Below are 21,977 nucleotides of genomic sequence, written 5' to 3' on the forward strand. Positions count from 1 at the left end.
CCTCTGCATTTAACCCATCTGAAGCAGTGAACACACGCACACACTCGGAGCAGTGGGCAGCCACACCAGAGCGCCCGGGGAGCAGTCAGGGGTTCGGTACCTTGCTCAAGGGCACCTCAGATGTCAGAATTGGGGCTTCATCTGTTTGGATTTGATGATGATTCAAGTATTCAATAGTAATTCAAAATTACATACGTTATTTACCAGCTGGGAGGTCCGTATCGTGAAATACCGTGGCCGAGGTCTTGAAAGTACTGACCGAGGCCGTCTGGGCCGAGGTCAGTATTTAAGGCCGAGGTCACGGTATTTCACCATACGGGCCGACCTTAAGCTGGTAAATAATATATTTATTTTTTTCTTTACCAAGTTCTAACAGTAAACAAGAGCGCCCGAAAGGGAAAACCGAGGCGAGCCAAGCCACCATTTTGAATCCTCATTCATGGCTGTAATGCAAATGGCTTCCTCCTCGGTATACAAGTGCACTTCCATGGCAGGAAAACAACTACATTTTGCCACCTATGTAGTCCCCTATTTATACAAATAGGAGTCATTCAGGATTCAGCCATGTTTTTGCTCGGCGTTAGCAAATTACAGTTTTTAGCTTTCTCCTGAAAATTTTTCTTTTATTTCTTCTTCCTCAGGGTAGTAAAACTCGCTTTCGCTGTGAACACTGTCATTATCACTATCCATGCTGTAAAATTAATGCTATTCTCCTGAGAAATGCTGGCAAAAATTTATAAGATTTTTGATAATCGTAGAAATAAATCTTATAAAAAAAAGATAAATGTTGACAAAAAATGCTACTATGTTTGTTGTTGTTGTGAACGAGCGAGTCGCCAGAGGTCCGTAACCGGGATCGTCCCGTAGAATACGGACCCGCTCGCCAGCCAATCAGAGCGCAGGATTTGGACCACTAAAAAATATTATGTATTTATATATTTCTTCATTTAGAAGAGTACTGGCTACTGTAGGAGAAAGATTTCATAAGCTACACACATGGAATCGGCTAAGCAGGGTTGTATATACATTTAATGTGTTTGACAGGTCCCAAGATCTCAAGCCCTGACACGCATGTCCCTTGATACATGTGAAGTAAGTGTATTATCGCCCAGAGCTTTCGTGTTGTTTACTTTTGTGTGCATCAATGAATAACATTATCCGTGTACCACACAAACACAGGAACACCTAATTTAGAGTATAGTCTCTCATTTCTTACCCTGGCAACAGTCAACTTGTGAATCGCTGATTTTCTTGTCCTTTTTCTCGGCTCTGCTTGGTCCTTGGCTTCGAGGGTCTCAGTGGATGCGGCACTTTGCCTTCTGTCAGGGGAGACGAACACGGCTGGCTCCTTTGGTGATGCTGACACAGATGGAGGCGGTGTTGCTTTGGGCATTCTAACAGATGGAACTGCGTCTTTTTTCAGATCAAGTTGCTTCTTGAAGCCCGTTTCCCACTGCAAATAATTCTCAAAGTCATCAGGCTTTATGAAGTGAGCCCTGCATATGATGCTGTGGTCTGTTGCATGTTGCCAGTTTTTCTGGGAGCCTCACACGAAGCGCTCCCATTTCTCTCTCATTGTCCGGTCTTTTGGAAAACGATGAGTACTAATCCCATCAAGATTGGTGTTGCTACACCCTCCTACGATACATCTGTTAACCATTTTAATAATTACATGAAAACGTTGAAGAAATTTGCAGAAAACCACCAGGTCGTTTTCTCATAAACAAACCAGCGCTGACGTAGAATTCAGAGGGAGGCGTCCCGCACATGACGTCATGAAAATCAATGTTTGGCGGGAAATCCAAATGCCAAGTTTTTTCAAAGGTGGACCAATTCACCTCAAATGGCTTGATTTCAACTGAATTTTTCTGGTATTGCACAAGCTAAAAAAATTGTGCAAAATGTGACAGATATCTGACCAAAGTTGAATATAAAATAGGAGAATTACATTGATCTTGCTCCTAAATATACCCAAGATGTGCCCTTTATACACGAGAAAAAATTCCAATAGGGTCGCCAAATCAACAAGAGGTTATGCTCGACCATCTCAGATTTCAATGAAATTTGGAGGGCTCAGAGATGCCATTAAAAGAAGTTAATCCCCAAAATTTGAGCTTCCTATCTCCAACGGTTTCAGAGATACAGGCATTTGAATTTTTCGATTTTTTTGTTTTTTGCTCAAAACATACATATTTCAAAGTGTAATATAATCTTTATTATGCAAGATAGAAACCTAAAATTTTGCACAGAGAGACTCAGTGTCTTGTACTACAAGCTTCAACTTAGAATTTCAATGGTCATTGTATATTAGATGGTGATTTTAACAAGGAAATTAAAAAGACAAATTTTGCATTTTTTGCATTTTTAACTCATTCTGGAAGCTTGCCTGTGGCAGTAATGCTTAAACTAAGAATGTTATTCAAATCTACACAGAAATATCTACCAATTTCAGTTTTACCAAGTCTCCACTATTCCTAGTTTGTCTGTAATAGGGTTTTGAAATTCGCCGATTTCTAAAACATGCCATTTTCAGTAGCAAGAAATCCAATGTGGGATAGCAGTTAGGAACTTGTAAATTTTTTTCAGTAATCCCCAAGACCCATATTTTATATTTCCAAATTTTTGTTCTGTGTCTCTCAAGTATTTTTAAACTACAGGGGTTTAAAAAATCCATTTTCACCAAATTCGAATTTTTGATATGTTTTCATATAACTGATATTTGAGGGTTAATAAATGCTTCAGTAAGGCTCAAGTAGGTTAGGAGACATGTTTCTTCCTCAATTTTAAATAAGATTTCAAATAATGCTCAGTATTAATTATTTGTAAATTGATTTTAATCTAAGACTGTGTAACTGAGAGAGTGTATTTAACTTACAGTTTCTGTTGTATGTTAGTTTATGGTAGTCAGAATCTTTCTTTAGTCCAATTCCTATAGAACAGGGAGGAAGTTCAGCCATTTCTAGATGTCTAAGAACAAACTCATTCATACTGATCTCAAATTGAAAGCAACTACAATTAAATTCCCTAGTCAACTATTCAAAATATCCAATCCTTGCAAAGAAGCACATTCAGTGAATAACATTGGTAATTTTTCTTAGTGCTCTGTATTACAATGTATTTAATATAATCCAAGCAATATAATGTTATCTGAACAAGTATGCAGTTTACAGACTCTAAAACTATAAGATATGAGCCACCTGTTCTGGTATCAAAGGACACCTATTGTGCTGTGTTGATATTGATAAGGCTGGCTGTTGACTGGTACACAATAGCTGGTCATTGATTGCTAATGTTACACAGTCTTAGATTAAAATCAATTTACAAATAATTAATACTGAGCATTAATTGAAATCTTATTTAAAATTGAGGAAGAAACATGTCTCCTAACCTACTTGAGCCTTATTGAAGCATTTATTAACCCTCAAATATCAGTTATATGAAAATATATCAAAAATTCGAATTTGGTGAAAATGGATTTTTTAAACCCCTGTAGTTTAAAAATACTTGAGAGACACAGAACAAAAATTTGGAAATATAAAATATGGGTCTTGGGGATTACTGAAAAAAATTTACAAGTTCCTAACTGCTATCCCACATTGGATTTCTTGCTACTGAAAATGGCATGTTTTAGAAATCGGCGAATTTCAAAACCCTATTACAGACAAACTAGGAATAGTGGAGACTTGGTAAAACTGAAATTGGTAGATATTTCTGTGTAGATTTGAATAACATTCTTAGTTTAAGCATTACTGCCACAGGCAAGCTTCCAGAATGAGTTAAAAATGCAAAAAATGCAAAATTTGTCTTTTTAATTTCCTTGTTAAAATCACCATTTAATATACAATGACCATTGAAATTCTAAGTTGAAGCTTGTAGTACAAGACATTGAGTCTCTCTGTGCAAAATTTTAGGTTTCTATCTTGCATAATAAAGATTATATTACACTTTGAAATATGTATGTTTTGAGCAAAAAACAAAAAAATCGAAAAATTCAAATGCCTGTATCTCTGAAACCGTTGGAGATAGGAAGCTCAAATTTTGGGGATTAACTTCTTTTAATAGCATCTCTGAGCCGTCCAAATTTCATTGAAATCTGAGATGGTCAAGCATAAATTTGTCAGATATTTGTTGATTTGGCATGGAATGACCCAATATATAATCCAAAGCACCGATTGTTTTATTCCACATGATGCACTCCTATTGTAATAGGCATATTCATCACACTGCATCAAGTTAAAGGGATCAAATAAGCATGTACTGAATAAAAAGCAATTTTAGATCCCAGAGAAAACAACTGAATTAAAAAGGACTATATGTCCAGTCAAGTAAACAATTATCTACTAAAGAGAATGACTGACTGAACTATAAACTTAATTATTTAATATACATTGTATCAGTAATACCAGAATTATTGATGTAAATTTTGCAAATAAAATTTATTAATATTAAATAGTTCATAAAAATTACACAAAGTTCTGTTTGACAAGTGTTGACATCACCTACAATATTACATTCCACCAAAGAAAATTACTTGAAATATAACAGCAGCACTAAGTATGTATGTGAATTAAAATAGTAGGTTACATGTAATAAATTATATATAATCATGTCTAACAATTAGTAAAAGTTCCATTTGAGAAAAAAGTGTCGACACCACAAGCAGTGTTAGATCCAACTAAAGATGACTGAACCACATCAAGTATATTATGTAAACAAGGATAAGTGAAAATATTAATAAATTATGAAGTTAAATTGAAAATCTTCCCAGTAATTTATAACAAGAATTTGAATCGTATTCCTTTTTGGAGTGTTCTGTGTTGTACAAAGATATTGCAGATTTGGCACGAGCTATAATATCACTGCTTGGGTAGCAGTTGTAGCTCCTCATCACAGTTCATTTTAATTTGCAGATATGCAGTTCATGTGTCTGCAGCCAGATATTTTCTGTCCTCAGTATGAATTTTCCTAACCAATGAAAAAGCCCTCTCACTATCTGCATTGCTATGTGGGAGGCGCAACAAAGCAGTAAAAAGTTGTTTCAGCATTGGAAACCTGGCAACACCCAGAGCAGATTTTACATCGAAGACCTTTCCCCAATATACAGCTATTATTTTCCTGGTCAATAAAAGAAATTCAGAGCACGGCAAACATGTAGCTGGTGTTAAATTGCTTCCATCCCCTACTACACATTTTAGAGCCAGGTTACCAACGGTCGTTACCACCATTTAATCTTCATTCAATACTTTTTCCAGTTTACTGACGACTGATGATAGTAATGAGTGTTGGTCATCTGTGTCTACATATAATGTCTATCAGCAATCAAAATGTTGAGGGAAGCGAAACCAGAAATCGCTGGGTAACTACAGTTGCCGTTGTATAAACGGCGACTCCCAGTATCGCCTCCCTAAATTATCATCATAATGGAGGAAGCTTTCCTACATGCAAACAGTAAAAACTTGAAAAAAAACCCCCCACAAATGCTTACCTGTGCAGTCTTTGAATGGGGAAACTTTTTTTTTTTGCTAGCTGCGAAAAATGGTCTGCCACAGTCGGGGGGGATGTTGTGTTCCACGAGAAATTGGCAGAACATAACTTCTGCAGCCATTACAGAAGTCTAGGCAGTCCGAGCCGATGTACTTAAAGGACTGAGAAAACCACGTGCAACTATAAAACCACATAAATCGAAAATAGTTGTTTCATTGGGCATGCATGTTTGAAAAAATAAATGGTGGATGCTAAGAAAATTTTCTCAGAGTAACGGAAAAAATCTCTGATACAAAACGTAATTTTCCCGTATGAAAATCAATATATGCCGTGTTAGCCAAAAAATTGCATTTTCCCGTACAAAATACGAGGAAACTGTATAACTTGACATGTATGGGACATTTCTTAAAGACTCATTAAAAAACAAATTCCACCCTGGAACACATTAAAGGTGCAATAGAGATCTTGCAGTCACGTGACCGGAAAGTACACAACCGCCATCGTGTCGGTCAAAAACACCGCTGAATACTGCTGCACTCGTGTACAGAATGGATCAATTTCAACCGACGGACTACACGGCTCATTTTTCTAATGAACAGATAACTAGATACATGTCTAAAATAAACGATCTACAGATTTGTGACCCTTATGGCTTTCCGGACGGAGTTTTCACGACCGGATTTTGAACTGCCAACGGAATACCCGGACGTGTATGATTACCTCATCAACTTTCTCTCGCTGTTCAGTGGTGAAGCACTGCGTGCTTATAAATCTCTGGACAGTTTTCTTTACAGAAATTCAGGATTTGTCAGCGACTCAGATGTGGCATCTTGTAAACAAGAAAATGATCCTCACTGGATGGGTAAGTCACTTAAGTATTGAGTATAGCACTGACCAGCCGATTATAGAATAGAATAAGGTAATTCCAAATCGTCCGTCTTGTTTACATGGATGTGGCGTTGGAGAGGTAGAGGCTTGGCAGTGGAGATTTGAGTAGCTGTTTTCTGAGCTTAGTCAACAGGCCGGCTCTGCCTGTAGCCTCGCTTTTGCTTCGGCTCCCGGCGCCGCCTCCTTCACTTTGCTTACAATAACAATCCACGGAGACCCCGCTGGTCTCGCAATCTGGTCTCGTCCGGAATGTTTTTTTTTTTTTTTTTTTCTCGTCCGGAATGTTGTGCATGCGATGGAAATCGCTACAAACCGTCATTTTCTGCTGGAAACCAATGTCCAGTAAGTCCATACGGTTGTAGTGGATATTGAAGTCCGGTACAGACGAACAACACACAAAAATACACACAAAAAACATAAACGTGCACAGGTAGGGAGAGCTTGTAGCCGCAGCCGTTGTAGTAGAATTGTATATAGTAGGGTTTTCCAGAAGAAAAGGTAGAAGTAAAAGCAGAAGTAGAAGTAGAAGGCGGAATATGGCGTTTGACCTACAAGATGGCGTCTGTCACAACCTGGATCGGCTGTGACATCACATGCAAGATCTCTATAGGCCTTTTTTTTTTTTTTTTAACTTTCTTACTTGTACAAATACCCTGGAAAATACAGCACTGTGCAAAAGTCTTAGACACCTGCAAAGAAATTAAACATTTCTACATAAACTATAAAGAGCAGTAAACAGTAATAAATGAAAAAGTCAATGTTTGGTATGAATTCCGTTTGCTTAAAGTGTAGGAGAGTGGCGGCTGCAATTATCGACAACAGTCTTTTGGCCGTTGCAAAAGTAGAAAAGAATTTCAATACATAAATTGTGCATAAATAGTTACTCAAACTTGCACTGGAGAGAAGAAAAAAAAAAAGAGTTGATTCCTGATTACTTGGCGTATCAGATCATGTCACACTGCTCCACAGTTATCGACGCCTTTGTCCACAGTTATCAACGTCTTTGTCCACAGTTATCGACATCGTTCCACAATTATCGACGCCTTTGTCCACAGTTATCGGCACCGTTCCGCAATTATCGACGCCTTTGTCCACAGTTATCGGTAGGGGTCGACCGATAATCGGCCTGGCCGATATATTGGGCCAGTATTCTGCATTTTTAGGGTTATTGGTATCGGCCATAATTTCCACCGATATGCCGATAACATGCCTTTTTGCAGCCATTTCGTTCCTAACGTGACTGTCGCTGCACGTCCTTTCCTGCACTCGCCTCTCCGAGTTCAAGAACACGGTCCCGCTCACCACAACATCTGATTTGTTGTGAACTGTTTCAAGGCGGCCGTACGGGCACTCGGGCAGAAGCGGCACAAGGGATACAGCCAATCAACACGCGTAGCTAACCGCTGTGAACTGTTTCAAGGCGGCCGTACAGGCACTCGGGCAGAAGCGGCATAAGGGATATAGCCAATCAACACGTGTAGCTAAACGCTGTGAACTGTTTCAAGGCGGCCGTATGGGCACTTGGGCAGAAGTAGATCCCACTTCAAGGTAAGGACACGCTGCTTTTGCCGCAATAAGTCACAAACACACAAGTTGCAAAAGCACAACATCATTATATGTTTACATTCTTCATCTACTACTCGTTAAAATTGTCCATTTGCATCTGTGTAGCCAGGCAAACTTGGCTTACGGAAGGAAGCACTTGAATTAGCCTACAACCAACTAGTCTCGCTGAAACTACATGTAATGTTGTAAGCAGTCCCCAGCATAACGTAGGCTGCAGTCATTTTTAAATCCCCGTCTGGAAACGTTGTGAATGTGTCAGTAGTTCTACTCGAACAGTAGAATGACAGCCATACAGAGAGGTGGTCAAGGGAAGACCAAATAAAACGTAGTGTTTGTGTTCTGTAGGCTAGCGCAAGCCTACTGGCTATTTGTTATGGTGATGAGTAAACTTCATGATGTGACTCGTGCTCAAAAAGCGCATTGCACTTGTATATGTTAGGTAACTTTATAAAGCGCTGTTTGAACATTTAAACAAGCCAGGTGTGATCTGGTGCTAGTAGGCTGTGTAATACTGTAGGGAGTTTGTCAGGACGCTTGTTGTGGGCTCAGTAATTAATTGTGTCGTGGATGCGCACTTGCTTGGATAAACGGTAATGAACGAAATACATCAATTAAACTCTTGACTTAAATGTTCTTATGCTACTTCACATTGCGCTGTAATGTGAGTATTTATAATTCTTGCGCAAGTGATTCTCCTCGCTAGCGCTTCTGATTCGGAAAGCGATATACTCTTAAAGGAGCAGAGCCGTAGATGGTTACTTGTTAAGTTGTTACATAATAGGGAGTGATAGCCTACTTTATGTTTGATTTTACTTTTTAAAAAATGCTGCAGGCAGCTCCCTACACTTGATTTTGTTATTTAAAAACTACTTGAAGTTGGTAAGTCTTACTTAGTTCTTAGTGTAAAAGAATCCAGAGTGTATTTTCATTTATTTTCCACTGAAAATGGTGAGCTGTAATATAGTAGGGAGTGATTTACTTTTTTTTATTGGTGAATATTTATTTTATTATTATTTTATTTCTCATTTTATTCTAACTAATGTTTGACTTTATTGTACAAATGCTGCTGGCATCTCCCTGCACAAAATTTCATGTTCAATTTTACAATTAAACATACATTTCATGGATATGAAGGTCTGTGTCAGTGTGTGCTATGTTTAATTTCATGTGAATTATAATGTTTACATTTATCGGTTGCACATATCGGTTATCGGCATCCCAATTCCATAATAATCGGTATCGGCCAAGAAAAAAAACATATCGGTCGATCCCTAGTTATCAGCACCGTTCCACAATTATCGACGCCTTTGTCCACAGTTATTGGCACCGTTCCGCAATTATTGACGCCTTTGTCCACAGTTATCGGCACCGTTCCACAATTAGCGACACACAGATGATTATTTATTAAAATAAAAAAAAAAAAATAATAATAATAATCGGTATGTGGTATTAAGTTAACAAAACATAGTTTTTATTTAAAATTAGTTTTGCATAGACTTATATTTAGTACAAAATATCTTTTTTATATACAGTGGTGCTTGAAAGTTTGTGAACCCTTTAGAATTTTCTATATTTCTGCATAAATATGACCTAAAACATCATCAGATTTTCACACAAGTCCTAAAAGTAGACAAAGAGAACCCAGTTAAACAAATGAGACAAAAATATTATACTTGGTCATTTATTTATTGAGGAAAATGATCCAATATTGCATATCTGTGAGTGGCAAAAGTATGTGAACCTTTGCTTTCAGTATCTGGTGTGACCCCCTTATACAGCAATAACTGCAACTACACATTTCCGGTAACTGTTGATCAGTCCTGCACACCGGCTTGGAGGAATTTTAGCCCATTCCTCCGTACAGAACAGCTTCAACTCTGGGATGTTAGTGGGTTTCCTCACATGAACTGCTCGCTTCAGGTCCTTCCACAACATTTCGATTGGATTAAGGTCAGGACTCTGACTTGGCCATTCCAAAACATTAACTTTATTCTTCTTTAACCATTCTTTGGTAGAACGACTTGTGTGCTTAGGGTCATTGTCTTGCTGCATGACCCACCTTCTCTTGAGATTCAGTTCATGGACAGATGTCCTGACATTTTCCTTTAGAATTCGCTGGTATAATTCAGAATTCATTGTTCCATCAAGGATGGCAAGCTGTCCTGGCCCAGATGCAACAAAACAGGCCCAAACCATGATACTACCACCACCATGTTTCACAGATGGGATAAGGTTCTTATGCTGGAATGCAGTGGTTTTCTTTCTCCAAATATAACGCTTCTCATTTAAACCAAAAAGTTCTAGTTTGGTCTCATCCATCCACAAACATTTTTCCAATAGCCTTATGGCTTGTCCACGTGATCTTTAGCAAACTGCAGACGAGCAGTAATGTTCTTTTTGGACAGCAGTGGCTTTCTCCTTGCAACCCTGCATGTCTTTGGACTGTGGGGGAAACCGGAGCACCCGGAGGAAACCCACGCGGACACGGGGAGAACATGCAAACTCCGCACAGAAAGGCCCTCGCCGGCCACGGGGCTCGAACCCGGACCTTCTTGCTGTGAGGTGACAGCGCTAACCACCACACCACTGTGCCGCCCAGTTTGCACTCAAATAAATAAATAGGGTGCCAAGGGCTTCTTTTCTCACTCACCGTTTTCAGCAATGTTCAGCCTCATATTAATGACAAATCCGGTGTAAAAGTAGTGGAGAATATGGGACTTCAAGTCCCAGAATGCAACACAGTTATGGCAGAGACTCGGCTTGGATAGTTGGCAATTTATGAGATGAAGGGTATGATGGCATTTACGGTGGTAATAGCATGAAAGTTGATTTATTTATTTATTTATTTATTTATTTGGAAGCTGATCAGTTTGAGCAGAGTGTACAGGTGGGAGACCTGGACAGACTGAAGGACTAAAGCGCTGCTGCATCGGCCTGGAAAAGAAGCAAGATGTAATGCTGTGTTCAACTCAAGGCCACAGCTTGTAATTTCCAATCTCCAGCCAGTAACAGCCAAAGAAAACACCCCCTTGACTTGAAATTCCTACTTCTCAATTACAAGTTCCTTCTCAGTTTACAGAGTGACATGTAATCATCATGACTGCACACTTGGCTTTAAACGCCGTAGATAAAAGAACAACAACTTTATTCATCACACACTTGTGAAATTCCTATCTGCATTTAACCCAGTGAACACACACGTGAGCAATGAGCACGCGCACACACACATCCAGAGCAGTGGGCAGCCATGCTAACAGCACTCAAGGGCACCTCAGCCCAAGGCCGTCCCATATTAACCTAACCTGCATGTCTTTGGACTGTGGGGGAAACCGGAGCACCCGGAGGAAACCCACGCAGACACGGGGAGAACATGCAAACTCCGCACAGAAAGGCCCTCGCCGGCCGCTGGGCTCAAACCCAGAACCTTCTTGCTGTGAAGCGACCGTGCGACACCACCGTACCGCCCTAAATTCCTAATTCTCAACTACGAGTTGCTTCTCAGTTTACAGAACGATGTGTAATCATCATGACTGCACACGGCATCAGAATAAACACACTTGGCTTAAACGAGTTACACTGTAGATAAAAGTATTTGCTTTAGATAAGCCAACATACAGACATATTCACTTGTTACATATGCAACACAGACTGTATACTTCACTGTTCGAGGAGGAAAACATGCATCATTCATCACAAAAGTGAAAAATGACCAAAATAATTTTTGAAAAATAAAACTTAATTCCAAAATACACTACCGTTCAAAAGTTTGGGGTCACTTTGAAATGTCCTTATTTTTGAAAGAAAAGCACTGTTCTTTTCAATGAAGATCACTTTAAACTAATCAGAAATGCACTCTATCCATTGCTAATGTGGTAAATGACTATTCTAGCTGCAGATGTGTGGTTTTTGGTGCAATATCTCCATAGGTGTATAGAGGCCCATTTCCAGCAACTCTCACTCCAGTGTTCTAATGGTACAATGTGTTTGCTCATTGCCTCAGAAGGCTAATGGAGGATTAGAAAACCCTTGTACAATCATGTTAGCACAGCTGAAAACAGTTGAGCTCTTTAGAGAAGCTATAAAACTGACCTTCCTTTGAGCAGATTGAGTTTCTGGAGCATCACATTTGTGGGGTCGATTAAATGCTCAAAATGGCTAGCCTGGCAAGCCAGACTAAATGTGAATATTTAGTTTGGTCTCGGTCGTAAATGTTTCCGAAGGGTGTGGGAGGAACAACCCACTGTCTTTCAAACTGTCTCTGTGCGTATAGGCCAACGCTCTGACCAATCAGCGCAACAGTGACTGTGACGTAGTCAGAGCGACAGAAAGCAGTGGGGGAGGCCTTGAAATAAATAATTTTTCAAAATGCGTATTAATTAATAAACAGGTTCTAGATATTAAGAAGTTTGGAGATAATGACCACAAGTTTGGAGTCTGTACCACAAACACTCATTTTTTTTCCAAGTGTTTTTCAAGGGTTTGCTTAAACTGTTTTTGAGAGTTTTTATTTAGTGGTGTTTGGTGAAATAATTTCCCTTAAATTTAAAATAACGGGAAAATAAGAAACAATCAAAAAGTAATGTTTCAAAGCTGTTTATTAATTCTTCGTACTGCACAAACTAGCCCATCCTTTTGGCTACGAGCGGAGCCAGCTGGTAGATCAGACTTTTGCCAGAGCCGGTCGGCAAAACAGCGAAAACGTCCTTCTTGAAAAGGAATGAGCGGAGAGCCTCTTCCTGCTCATGTTTCAACGAAAACTCCAAGTCTAATTCTTCTAAAACTGATTCCAAAGCGGAGTCAAACGCACGCTGTTCACTAGCCGTAGCCATCTTTCCTGCTGCGCTTTCTCCAGCGTCGCGCAGCTTTGTCGTCACTCCTGCAAAAGCCCGTCCAAAGAATCCAAACAAAAACCTTGCGTTGTGATTGGCGGGCACGATTTGATGCCCGGGTGTTTTGTTGATATGGTGCGAGGCTAGACCCACTCGTAGGCAAAAATATTTTTGGCCGCTAGGCGGGTGGATCTAGTTTACTAGGCTACAAAATGGCCAGAAAAATGTCTTGATTATATTTTCTATTCATTTTACAACTTATGGTGGTAAATAAGTGTGACTTTTTTCATGGAAAACACAAAATTGTCTGGGTGACCCCAAACTTTTGAACGGTAGTGTAAATGTCGGAAGCTGTTTGTGGCTTGACATTTATAAGACGATAAGACGTTTGTGGCTTGTTTTTGGTGAGTGCATAAATACAAACGTGCACTTTCATATTTGTCTTCACAGTTCGTCTAAAATGTGGAAAATAAATAAAAGTTCCTTCTATATGTGGGTGTGCCCAAAGTTTTGATTCGTACTGTCGATTTCCACAGACGTTAGCATGTTTGTCATATGGCGCAAAGTTATTATGTAGTAATAACATAACGTGTGTAAAGTCTATTAGAGCTGCTTGTGGGTTTATGGTCAGGAGTGCGTCTGCTTTGCTGCTCATCACTGGAACAGGAGCAAATGTTACTTGTAGGAGATTGTTTACAGTACATCACAGAAAACTCTACCTGTGTATCTCACTCTGCCTACAGGATTTATTTTTTCAACAGGTTATGGAGAGAGTGAGGAAGTAGGAAGTTGAAACCTTTTCTATAGAAACTGGTTGTACTACACCTGTTTTTTCCAGCCCTGCAAATGTGTATATATGGCAAAAAAAAAAAAAAATCCATATCAAATTTGCATGTAACTGATCTTCATGATAATTTCTAAAGAAGACCATAAAATCACATAAGACTTCTTTTTTTAATGCTTCTTAAAAGAAATTTGCAGCGACTCGGCTGGTTTCACCTCCGGCAGCATGTTGCTTTGCAAAGCATAGATCGAAAGTGACACTTTGTGTACGATACTGGAATTGTATGTAAATATGCCGTCTCTCATTCTGACCACAACTCCTGTATTTCAGCACACACGGACCACGGATGCGTCTGAAGGATGAGCACCAAGTCGAGTGCTGGAAAAGTTCGGAATGCAGACAGTAACCCCTGTATAGAGGTCAGGTTATGAGTATAGCCTCGCATGTTTCTTTTTCTCATATCAAACTTTCAGCTGTTTGTTTTAAAATGCATTGTAGTTCAGATTAAATATCATGCCAACCAAGATTCAAAAATAATTACAACGAAATGCAGCATATTCTCTTTTTTTGGAAGCTCTTTTGTTGTTGTTTTATTTCCTCTAGTTTGTTTATTTGCTTGTTGGTTGTTTTTGTTTGTTTTCCCCTCTCCTCTTCTCCTCGTATTTCCCTTCTTCTCAGAATGGCTTTGCTGATTCATATTTACAAGCTGCCATTGTAAATTAGTTGTAAGTTGCACAATAAATTTGAATTAAAGATAAAAAAAAAAAAAATTTGATGAATGCAGTGCTCGACGGTTAACTTTTTAATCCACTCGGACAAGTAGCAAGATTTTTTCACTTGTCCTGACCGTACCCTTTTTATCACTATGTATTTATTAGTTCAATGAAAGGAAAGTGATTAAAAAAGTTTACCAAAAAGCAGGTGTAGTTATGATAATTATGCTTTAAATATTCATAATTTGTCAATAAAACTCAAACTTTTTAACTGTAATGATAAAAAAAAAAAACTATCCAATTCCCCATTATGGTGCATGTGTTGTTGTAACCCATTACCTGATCTACAGTTTTAAGCGTTCGACTCACCCAAATTCAGGGCCCGTTTACACGAGGACGCTGTCGGGTAAAAACGACTAAATATTTTATCGGAAGTGCCTTTCGTCTACACGGGGACGGCATTTCCGAGGCTGAAAAACGGAAAAAATTGAAAACGCCTTCCAGAGTGGATAAGTTAAAAACAACCCCCGTTGCATATCCGTCTAAACTACCCAATACGCGAAACTCTGCTCGGATCTGCTCACGTCGGGTACGCGTTTACGTCATACATATGTCATATACTGTACATGCCAGCCCGGGAAGTAAGAAAGTAAGTAAAAAAGTAAGAGCATGTCTGATTACATCGATCCAACGGACCTTCAAGCTGCTCTGGCAGCTTTAATAAACGTCCAGGAGTCCTTCGAACATCTATACCGAATCTGCACATATACCGTTAATGAACAGAGGCGGGTATAGCATGCTCTTACTTTTTTACTTACTTTCTTACTTACCATAGCCGGAGTAGTCAAAGTTTTCGCGGCGCAGATGTGCAGATCAGACAAGACGGAAGATGTTGCGCATGCGTGCAGACATAGCGGAGGTCTTTCACAGCACCACCTAGCCGCCTGGCATGCACATCCAATTGAATTCCACACATTTATGCGTCACCGTATAGACGCAGATTTCCTCCTTGAAAACGGTCGTGTAGACGCGGAAAAAAGTGAGAACGAAAACGGACTTTTGCGTTTTTGTTTCAGACCGTCGCCGTGTAAAGTGGGCCTCAAAGTTTGTAGAGGAAATAAAGTTAAATCTTGATTAATCCAGTAAAACATGAAGTATAAATTAATTTAAAGAAGCAAAACCAAAAGAAAACAAGTTGGATATGATAAGGGTGACAGAATCACGTTGTGAAGGAAAACAAACCGTAAGTGAGTTCGGCACTGTCGTAAAATTTCCACCAAATATTTTACGCCATGTGTGATGGTTAATGTAAACCATGCAAAAGAAAAATACAATGAATGGCCGAATGAAATGAAGATTCACCACAAATATTTATTTTATTGAAGTATTTGATCGCCATTTCTCCGATTTCAATGAATCCAGAGTCTAATCTCTGTAATTAGATATTATGACGTGGTTATTTTTACACACACACCTGCTGTACTCCTGTTCCCCCGGAATTTCGTAAACAATAACATGGCCAGATCGAAGTGATTGAACTAGTTTTGTTGGAACTTTATTGATGGAACTTTTGAATAATTACTATAAAAATGGTGATTTTCAACAAATATTCAACTTGTCCCATCAGACAGGCAGATGCGGATTCGACTTTTTCAGACCAAACATTTGGTTGTCCCGGACAGTCGGACAACTGTTAATGTCGAGCCCTAAAATGGAAATTTATATAGAGTGATCATGAATGTTACGTTGGTCTGATTCACAGCAGATTAAGTCCACTGAGATGGACATACATGTCATTTAATCATTCATTGTCACATGTATCGATCAGTGCAAGAAAACAAATTAATAGAATAGTTAATTTTTTTTTTAAAGAATATACACTATCACTTTAATAGGAACATCTGTAGACCTGCTCATTTATGCAGTTATCTAATCAGTCAATCATGTGGCGACAGCACAATGCATAAAATTAAGCAGATACAGTTCAAGAGCTTCACTTCAAACATCAGAAAAATTGTGATCTGTGTGACTGTAACCATGGCACGGTTGTTGGTACCAGATGAGCTGGATTGCATTTCAGAAACTGCTGATCTCCTGGGACTTTCACACACAACAATTTCCAGAGTTTACACAGGATGGTGTAAAAAAAAAAAATCATGAAAGCAGAGGGTCTGCAGGCTGAAACACCTTGTTAATGAGAGAGATCTGAGGAGAACGACCGGACTGGGGTGGGTTTCCCAAAAGCCTCTTAACACTAAGAGCATCTTAACTAGGGGGGAGAGAGTGTTCACTGTGATGCTTGTGCTACCATTTAATGATGATCATTGTGCTACGATGCTTTTGGGAAACCCACCCCTGATCTGAGCTGACAGTAAGACTATAGTGTGGCAGCGGGGGCGTGGTCGAGCGTCGGCTGTGAACGGCGAGGAGGCAGGTTGAACCAGCAGGTAACATGTGATGAGGTGCACCTGTGTCAAATTACTGGCTGTCTGTTAACCTGTGTCTCTGTGTGTCTTTCAGACAATCAGGAATGAGAGAGAGAGTTGCGCCACCCCGTCGTGTGTTTGTCACTGAAAAGTGTAGCAAATACAGTGGTGCTTGAAAGTTTGTGAACCCTTTAGAATTTTCGATATTTCTGCATAAATATGACCTAAAACATCATCAGATTTTCACACAAGTCTTAAAGTAGACAAAGAGAATCCAGTTAAACAAATGAGACAAAAATATTATACTTGGTCATTTATTTATTGAGGAAAATGATCCGATATTACATATCTGTGAGTGGCAAAAGTATGTGAACCTTTGCTTTCAGTGTCTGGTGTGACCCCCTTGTGCAGCAATAACTGCAACTAAATGTTTCCGGTAACTGTTGATCAGTCCTGCACACCGGCTTGGAGGAATTTTAGCCCATTCCTCCGTACAGAACAGCTTCAACTCTGGGATGTTGGTGGGTTTCCTCACATGAACTGCTCGCTTCAGGTCCTTCCACAACATTTCGATTGGATTAAGGTCAGGACTTTGACTTGGCCATTCCAAAACATTATTCTTCTTTAACCATTCTTTGGTAGAACGACTTGTGTGCTTAGGGTCGTTATCTTGCTGCATGACCCACCTTCTCTTGAGATTCATGGACAGATGTCCTGACATTTTCCTTTAGAATTCGCTGGTATAATTCAGAATTCATTGTTCCATCAATGATGGCAAGCCGTCCTGGCCCAGATGCAGCAAAACAGGCCCAAACCATGATACTACCACCACCATGTTTTACAGATGGGATAAGGTTCTTATGCTGGAATGCAGTGTTTTCCTTTCTCCAAACATAACACTTCTCATTTAAACCAAAAAGTTCTATTTTGGTCTCATCCGTCCACAAAACATTTTTCCAATAGCCTTCTGGCTTGTCCACGTGATCTTTAGCAAACTGCAGATGAGCAGCAATGTTCTTTTTGGAGAGCAGTGGCTTTCTCCTTGCAACCCTGCCATGCACACCATTGTTGTTCAGTGTTCTCCTGATGGTGGACTCATGAACATTAGCCAATATGAGAGAGGCCTTCAGTTGCTTAGAAGTTACCCTGGGATCCTTTGTGATCTCGCCGACTATTACATGCCTTGCTCTTGGAGTGATCTTTGTTGGTCGACCACTCCTGGGGAGGGTAACAGTGGTCTTGAATTTCCTCCATTTGTACACAATCTGTCTGACTGTGGATTGGTGGAGTCCAAACTCTTTAAAGATGGTTTTGTAACCTTTTCCAGCCTGATGAGCATCAACAACGCTTTTTCCGAGGTCCTCAGAAATCTCCTTTGTTCGTGCCATGATACACTTCCACAAACATGTGTTGTGAAGCTCAGACTTTGATAGATCCCTGTTCTTTAACTAAAACAGGGTGCCCACTCACACCTGATTGTCATCCCATTGATTACAAACACCTGACTCTAATTTCACCTTCAAATGAACTGCTAATCCTAGAGGTTCACATACTTTTGCCACTCACGGATATGTAATATTGGATCATTTTCCTCAATAAATAAATGACTAAGTATAATATTTTTGTCTCATTTGTTTAACTGGGTTCTCTTTATCTACTTTAGGACTTGTGTGAAAATCTGATGATGTTTTAGGTCATATTTATGCAGAAATATAGAAAACTCTAAAGGGTTCACAAACTTTCAAGCACCACTGAATGTTACCATGTCCTTCCTGGTAGCTCAAACCAATCTGGCCATTTTCCTCTGACCTCTCTTATCAACAAGGCGTTTATTTCCACCCACAGAACTGTCGCTCACTTAGTGTTTTTTGTTTTTCGCACCATTCCATGTAAACTCTAGAGACTGTTGTGTGTGAAAACCCCAGGAGATCAGCAGTTTCTGAAATACTCAAACCAGTCCATCTGGCACCAGCACCCATGCCACAGTGAAAGTCACACTTTGAGATCACAATTTTTCCCATTCCGATGTTTGAAGTGAACATGAATTGAAGCGCTTGATTTGTATCTACATGATTTTATGCATCGTGCTGCTGTCACATGATTTGGCTGATTAAATGAACGTATTAAAGTAGACAGTGAGTGTATATACACAAGAACAATTGACTGCCAAATAACTGAGAATTATGCTGCATCCGTGCTAGGTTACATACTTACTCTCATGTAGACTGTATCTTTGCCTCTAATTATCATGAATTATAATTATTTAATTGCTGAAGATGTACAGTATGATGAAAACTGTACTTTCTACTGTTTATTATATCTCATTGGTCATTTGGTGGTCATGTTTACCAAAGCTACTTAAATGCAATGCAGAATACAATCCAAGCATTTATTTGCTAAGGGAGTTCATATTGATACCACGTAGGCTACTTTCTCTCTAATTGATCACGAACACGTCGAGATTGGTCGAAGAAAGGACTGGAGGGAGCCTCAGATAAACACACACTCACTCATAAACTCGCACACAGCGACTGAGAGAGACTCAGCAAGTGCTCGTACGGTACTCATGAGAGTTAAAAGTACATGGTCACAATTTGTAATATGTCTTGTACAGATTATATGAATTCCCCGTCCCATAACAAGTATTAACGTTTATTACTCCTTCTCTGTGCAGGAGAGTGATGGTTCTCAAAGGTGCCTGGAAGTGTATAACTATGATAAAGCCATGTGCTCTGCATACTTCTTGAAGTATAAGAATTGCAGGAAGTACTGGGTGAGTATGTTAACTCCGTACAGAACACCAGCTTTCACTTTCTCCCAACAAATTAAAGCTCTCCTGATTGCAGACAGTATATTGTTTACATCGACGTACAGTGGTGCTTAAAAGTTTGTGAACCCTTTAGAATTTTCTATATTTCTGCATAAATATGACCTAAAACATCATCATCATCATCATCAAATTTTCACACAAGTCCTAAAAGTAGATAAAGAGAATCCAGTTAAACAAATGAGACAAGAATATTATACTAGGACCTCAGAAAAAGCGTTGTTGATGCTCATCAGGCTGGAAAAGGTTACAAAACCATCTCTAAAGAGTTTGGACTCCACCAATCCACAGTCAGACAGATTGTGTACAAATGGAGGAAATTCAAGACCATTGTTACCCTCCCCAGGAGTGGTCGACCAACAAAGATCACTCCAAGAGCAAGGCGTGTAATAGTTGGCGAGGTCACAAAGGACCCCAGGGTAACTTCTAAGCAACTGAAGGCCTCTCTCACATTGGCTAATGTTAATGTTCGAGTCCACCATCAGGAGAACACCAAAAAGAACATTGCTGCTCGTCTGCAGTTTGCTAAAGATCACGTGCCACTCGCAGATATGTAATATTGGATCATGTTCCTCAATAAATAAATGACCAATTATAATATTTTTGTCTCATTTGTTTAACTGGTTTCTCTTTATCTACTTTTAGGACTTGTGTGAAAATCTAATGATGTTTTTGGTCATATTTATGCAGAGACATAAAAAATTCTAAAGGGTTCACAAACTTTCAAGCACCACTGTACACTTTGGTGAAATTTGAGCCACATACACAGGCATTTAGTGCTGAGGCCTAAAAGAAAATCCTAAAGCTATGGGGAAGCCATAGCCTAACGGTTGGAGAAGCAGCTTTGGCACCAAAAGGTCACTGGTTCAATTCCCTGGACCAGCAGGAATAGCTGAAGTGCCTTTGAGCAAGGCACCTAATCCTCAACTGGTTGCTCTGGGTATGGTGTATGTTGCTCTGGGTAAGAGCGTCTGCTAAATGCATGTAATGTAAAGCAGTGTCAAGCTAATTTAAGTAACCGGCTACATAACATTTAGTCGAAGGCCCTGTTTACACTTGGGTTTAAACTGCACCTTGCACAATTTCGTAAGTGGTCACAAGTAGACAGACAGCCGTTTACAGCTGTCTATCATGCTACTCTAAGGTGTTCAGATGTCATCGTTACTGCCTACGTCAGTTCCGCTAGAAGGTCAAAGAGCCCTGTGCACAGTTATGTAAAAACATTAAACATGCAACACACCTTTGTTATTTTCTTCTACATCAGTGCTCTTCTCCGTTTTTTTTTTTTTTCCCCCCAGAGTTGCCACTCTGACCAAAACAACCACCGCGTCCTGCATTAATGATTTGTTTTCCTGTTGTGTCCTTGCTGGGGATGCATCCGGACACATTAGCGTTTGCACCCCAAATGATATGTCCCAGGTCACCTCAGCAAGTGGTTTGAGTGACTGCGTCTTGGTGGTTGTTTACACTTTGTATTTAGTGCTGTCCACTTGTGATCTGATCGCGCAAGACGCATTTTAAAACCAGGGTCTAAGTATCAAGTGGTCCACACCAAAAAAATCAATTTAGTGACCAATAACGCATCAGCAACTCCTATTAAATGTGTTTGATTATCTGAAAGGTAAATTCTGTATGCACAACAAATTAAACGTATATTGCCTACAAACCATATTGCAGTTCATTACCAAAAATAAAAAAAACACATCTCATTTTACAAATTATGGATTTACCATATGTACACAGTAAATTGCTTAAATATTCACCCATAAGAATTGGGATTATATAAGTGGGGGAATCAGTGTGGTTAAAATTACTTATAAATAAAAATACACAAGTTATGATTGCATAAGTATTCACCCCCATTCAAAAGTCAAAGTCTCTTCTGTGCCAGGATCTGGTCTTCCCAGGGTGGCACGGTGGTGTAGTGGTTAGCACGGTTGCCTCACAGCAAGAAGGTTCCGGGTTCGAACCCAGCGGCCGGCGAGGGCCTTTCTGTGTGGAGTTTGCATGTTCTCTCCATGTCTGCGTGGGTTTCCTCTGGGTGCTCTGGTTTCCCCCACAATCCAAAGACATGCAGTTAGGTTGACATGGGGCGGCCTTGGGCTGAGGTGCCCTTGAGCAAGGTACCGAACCCCTGACTGCTCCCTGGGCGCTGTGTGTGGCTGCCCACTGCTCTGGGTGTGTGCGTGTGTTCACTGCTTCAGATGGGTTAAATGCAGAGGATGAATTTCACTGTGCTTGAAGTGTGCATGTGACGAATAATAAAGGTTTCTTCTTTAAAAAAGGTTTCTTCTTTCTTCCCAGGCAGTTTCCTGTCCCAGTACTACCCAACTCTTTAAGGCGCATGGGTGTGGCACCAATCTCTGTTTCGGTAGCCCTTAGCCTCTCGCCTATTACACAGCTAGGGTTACAGTGGGGGGCTAGTCCTCTGGTAACCATGAGAGTTTGATTCCCCACTCA

General features: G+C 39.8%; 1 protein-coding gene across 1 annotated transcript in view; it reads left to right on the forward strand.

Moving 5' to 3' along the window:
• Positions 1-21,977, forward strand: part of chchd7 (coiled-coil-helix-coiled-coil-helix domain containing 7) — a 32,057-nt gene that overhangs the window by 1,491 nt on the left and 8,589 nt on the right. Inside the window, exons 2-3 of the mRNA XM_060933094.1 lie at positions 13,882-13,970; positions 19,365-19,463. Coding sequence (XP_060789077.1) covers positions 13,911-13,970; positions 19,365-19,463 — 159 coding nt within the window. The 5' untranslated portion in view covers positions 13,882-13,910. The remainder of the gene's footprint in view (positions 1-13,881; positions 13,971-19,364; positions 19,464-21,977) is intronic.

The sequence above is a fragment of the Neoarius graeffei genome, chromosome 1, assembly GCF_027579695.1.
Source record: "Neoarius graeffei isolate fNeoGra1 chromosome 1, fNeoGra1.pri, whole genome shotgun sequence".
Taxonomy (NCBI): Eukaryota; Metazoa; Chordata; class Actinopteri; order Siluriformes; family Ariidae; genus Neoarius; species Neoarius graeffei.